General features: G+C 28.0%; 1 protein-coding gene across 4 annotated transcripts in view; it reads right to left on the bottom strand.

Moving 5' to 3' along the window:
• LOC107644618 (beta-glucosidase 12) overlaps positions 1-2,109 on the bottom strand; it is a 12,508-nt gene extending 10,399 nt beyond the window's left edge. For 2 of the 4 annotated variants that reach the window (XR_002347540.1, XM_016348511.2), the window contains exons 1-4: positions 1,886-2,109; positions 1,703-1,772; positions 1,086-1,144; positions 844-919 (exon numbers count right to left, since the gene is read on the bottom strand). Coding sequence is in view for 3 of the 4 variants with exons in the window: in XM_016348511.2 (XP_016203997.1) it covers positions 844-919; positions 1,086-1,144; positions 1,703-1,772; positions 1,886-2,056 (376 nt within the window). In the remaining variant the exon portion in view is untranslated. The remainder of the gene's footprint in view (positions 1-843; positions 920-1,085; positions 1,145-1,702; positions 1,773-1,885) is intronic. The other 2 variants (XM_016348512.2, XM_016348513.2) reach the window with 2 other exon arrangements.

Genomic DNA, 4,910 nt, shown 5'->3' with positions numbered 1-4,910 from the left:
TCAAGTTAAGAAAATGAGACTTTGATTTTTTTTTTTTTTAAGAATTGTATTTTTTTTTACATTCATTAAAAATGAAGGAAGCAAAAATAAAAGCTAAAAAAAAGGGAAAAAAAGAGTCTTAACAATGATAATTGTGTGTATAAGGAAGACTAAATCTCCATTTTGGTCCCTGAAATTCACGTGATTATTCATTTTGGTTCTTGAAATTTAAAATTACCTATACTGGTCTTCTAGATTCAAGTCCCGACACCAATGTGGTCCCTCGAATCTTTCTGGCGATGACTAGACAAACTGAATGCTGAGATGGCATCCACCCTGCTACGCTGGATGATGAGTAAACGACGTTGTTTACCCTTGGCATCCAAACAAGTCAGAAATGTCGTCGCTTTGTATATGAAGGGAGAAGAAACGATGAAGACCCAAAATAAAGTATTCTTCTTCTCCTTTACCTCCACTATTCTTCATTTCTAATTTGTTTGGGTACTAAGGGTAAACAACATCGTTTACTCATCATCCAATGTAGTAGGGAGGGTGCTATATATTAGCACTTCGTTTGCCTAGTCATCACCGGAAAGAGTCGAGGGACCATATTGGTGCCTGGATTTGAATCTGGAGGACTAGTATAGGTAATTTTGAATTTCAGGGACCAAATTGAGTAATCGCGTGAATTTCAGGGACCAAATTAAAATGGATATTTAGTTGTATAAGGAATGATTCTTTGAGTCCAATTAAAATGAGCCCTAAATCAATAATTTGGTGAAATACAGTATTTGTTCATAAAATTAAGAAATAACCCTAACTAATGGTAATATGAGAGAAATTATGTATCCATGTGTTACTTACTTGGTAGTATTCTGGACCATGATATGGAGAACCGATAAGCATCCATGTTCATATCCTTCATAATCATAACATCTTCCTGCTTAATCAATAGCGCATGTTTTTAAAGAATGTCAATTATGTGATTATTAATGAGTTATATGATTAATAATATATTATTAATAATTAAATTATTAATTTATCTTATATGCAAGCAAATTAAATATATTGTGGAGTGGTTGAATTTGTAGTATATATTATTGCACCTTATAACGATGGTATTCATCGATGGCCACATCCCCGTTGCTTCTGTCAGCTATCTTGCCTATATATCATGTATATATAGAGCACGAAATAAGATTTTATAATAACAAATATGTATTTTTTTACTTGAATAACAAATAGATTACATCAATATAATAATTGAATAGAGTTAGGGTTCTAATAATAATGTTAGTTTTTTTAACTTACTCGGCCCGTCACCTTTCAAATTCAAAATATTTTTAGAGTTTATGTTAGGAATTTAAATGCGTATTTTTTTATTGGCCTAAATTTTTGAAAAAATAGTATCATACTATCATCATATGATATCAATTTTTTTTTAACTCAAAAGGTTTAGATTTAATTTCTATTGATTCCCAAAAAAAAAAAAAACATCAAACCATAAATAAAAAATTTATGCAAATTGTACGTAAACTCATTTCAAATGATAATTTATTTTCAAATGGCAATTATTTATTTCAACTCTTAATAAATAACTTTTTCTTTAAAAAGAATCAGTTTAACTAACCAAATAAAAAATTATTTTGTTACAGATACAAATATTATGTATAGATCAGACATTTAATTAATATAATTAATAGAGACTAATGACAAAAAGGACCTGGAAAATTATGAGTGAAAGTGTCCCATATACTTGGAGTTCTACCACCAACAAATGCTGCACCTTCGTACTGATTAAATTTTTCATAAACATATATAGATAGATACACTGATACTAGTTATCACATGTTTGATATATCTAGAGAGAAAAAAAATTAATGAAAACTTTAGTCCTTGGATATACCTGGTAAGAAGATGATGCTGTCCCAAAAATAAAACCATGTGGGAAACTTGCTCGGTTGAGAGATGCAGAAGTACTAATACCAGTGTTCAATATGGTTTCGGCTTCAATGCTTTTTAAGCTAAGAACCAGAATAATACTAAGGACATCTTCAAAATAATAATGGAATGCCATAATCCACACATATTATGCTTTTCCTCACTTCATCCAACAATACAATGTTGCGTCCTATATATTATATTCAAAAATATTATTTAGAGACAAAAATAGCTACTAAAATTAGTTATAATATATTTATTTATAAATATATATAATTTAATTTATTTTTAATGTATATTTTATATTTTAAAATATACATTTTAAAAAATATTATTTGTACATTAAAATTAACTACTAAAATCAGCTATTAGTGTATTTTTGTATAAATACATGTGTAGTTTAATTTATTTTTATAGTATATTTATATTTTAACATATATTTTTATACTGATAATTGACTTTAGTGACTGATTTTAATTAAACGAAGGCATGACACCAATTATTGGAAGGAAACCGAAAGATAATATATTTTTATATATTATATTAAATTTGACTATTTTGTTTATTAATTAAGCCCGCTTATACGTATGTGGGGACAAAAGTTATATACAATTTCTTTGCTTCTCGAGATCTGTAAAATATATGATGATTTAATTATTAGTATATCCATACTGCGAAGCAATAGGGATAGTTTGATTCAAGGAATTAAGTGGAAAAATAAATAATCTTATATTTTAATTTAATACACTTGTGTGTATATATAAGATGTTTTATTTCTAACATGGGTTTAAAGATTTATGCTAAATATACACTCCAAATTATTTGGGACGCAATTTTTATTTTGATGAATACACAGACCTATAAATAAGAATAAAATGTATGTCTCTAACAATTTTGAGTGTGTACTTAATTTCATCCTACTTTAAATTTTAGAAACATAAAATATATTTTATGGTATTTCAATATTGAAGAAAATATTTTAGAAAAAAAAAAATTAGACAGCAATTTTTTAACCTTCTTTAAATAGAAATAGATAAAATGATACTCGAATTTTCACATAGTGGACAAATATACTTTTCAATTTTTTAATGAGTTATTTGCACATACGAATATAAAATTACATTGTTAATTCTACCTTTTCGTAGCCTGAATAATTTTTCCGGCAGTGATGGAGGCCAGGTGGTCGTGTGATGTGACCAATTTGAGGTGATACAGTAGAAAATAGAAATATTACATTATAAAATTTGTTGAAATAAATATAGAAAAAATGAATAATGAAACCACTGTTCATCCTCTTTCTTCTTTAATTCCTTCGAACCAACCCTAACACAAGGTGAAAAAAATTCTTCTTTCACTCTCTTCATTTTTCTCTTCGTCCTGTCTATCGTAATAGGGGTTTGTAAACTCTAATGTATGAAAATGTCACACTCTCAATAAAGGAAGAATATACCTCGCTCATGCTTGTACCAGTGGTTGCAGTGGCTTGTCTTCTGCGCCAAAAAATAGGAAGAAGAAGAAGTTTGACTACAACAATGGCAAGTGCCTACATGGAGTTGACGCAATGGTGCTTGAGTCTGCTACAAAGTAGGACCCTGGAAGATTGTTTCTGCTTTTTTCGTTATGGGAGGTATGTGAATTCTGATTTTGTTTATGATGACAAATGATGTGAATTTTCTGCAAAATGGTTAAAATTGTCGTCAGATTCATGATGCAGAAGGTTGAATTGAGGTGTGACTATTTCATTTGGGCTGATGAAGTTCTTGATGCTAGAAGAGATTGCGAAATTCAGGAGCAGAGCGAAAAAAGTAAATGGAGGTTTGCAGAAGAAAGCAACTGCAAGATAGAAGAAGAAATGAAAAAAATGTTGCAATAATTGATAGGATTAATCAAGAGTTGAAGAGCATTAGAAAATGGATGCAGTATGTATGCTTAGGGATAAGTATATATATTCTGTGTTTGTTTATTAACACATTTCATCCGTAGTTGTAATTCCCTCTAAGTAAAAGACTGTGTTGTCATTTTCATTTTCATCGATATCTGTGTTTGTTTATAATAATGAAGAGACTTGTAAAATTTTTTTTTTTTAATTCAACAAATTTTATAATGTAAAATTTTTATTTTCTATCGTGTCACCTCAAATTGGCTACATCACATAATATTATGTCACCTGTTCTCCACCACCGCCAAAAAAATTATTCAGGCCATATAAGAGTAAAATTGACAACAGAGTTTTATTTTCGTGTGTGTAAATGACTCACTAAAAAATTGAGGAGTACACACTATGTAAAAATTCAGATGTATTTTTGTCTATTTTTTCTAGATATTAATGACAATAATAATTAAAATTTAATTAAAATCATAATAATTAGTGCTACAAGAAAAAGATACTTTTATAAATATTTATGGTAGTTGACAATACAATTTTGAAAGTGTACGTAACAGACATATCATAAGAAAGAATTTTATATGAGATAATTATGGATGAAAATTTATATAAACAACTATTATTTGTGAAATTTTTATTTTGAAAATTATCTTAAGTATAAAAACTTCTCTATTAAAAACAATTCAATGCTTAAGAATGGATCTTGGAAATATAAGCATTGTGAGCATAATGAGAATAGAAAAGCTCAAGTCAGTACAATTTATACTTACAGGAAAAAAAATCAAATAACACTTACAGATATTAGAAAATGTATTAGAGATTTATATATTGTTATAATCAATTATTTCGTGCAATATTGGTCATACCAGTATCTTTTTTATTTAAGCGTTATTATAGCAGCCCATCATTTTCTTTGATAATATTTAAAATATTTTGCTAGATTTCAAAAAATCTGTTGCAATAATTATTAAATTTTATGTGCTTACTTTTTCAACTAACCTCCTAATAAATATTTACATTTGTCCTTGACCGGTGGAGAGGACAAAAGAAAAAAAAATGGTAGAATGTGAATTGAAAAACGTGAAAAATTAAAAATTCTCGTTTT

Source organism: Arachis ipaensis, chromosome B05 (assembly GCF_000816755.2).
Source record: "Arachis ipaensis cultivar K30076 chromosome B05, Araip1.1, whole genome shotgun sequence".
Classification (NCBI taxonomy): domain Eukaryota; kingdom Viridiplantae; phylum Streptophyta; class Magnoliopsida; order Fabales; family Fabaceae; genus Arachis; species Arachis ipaensis.
The sequence above is the reverse complement of the archived record's forward strand: the minus strand, read 5'-3'. Positions and strand labels throughout refer to the sequence as shown.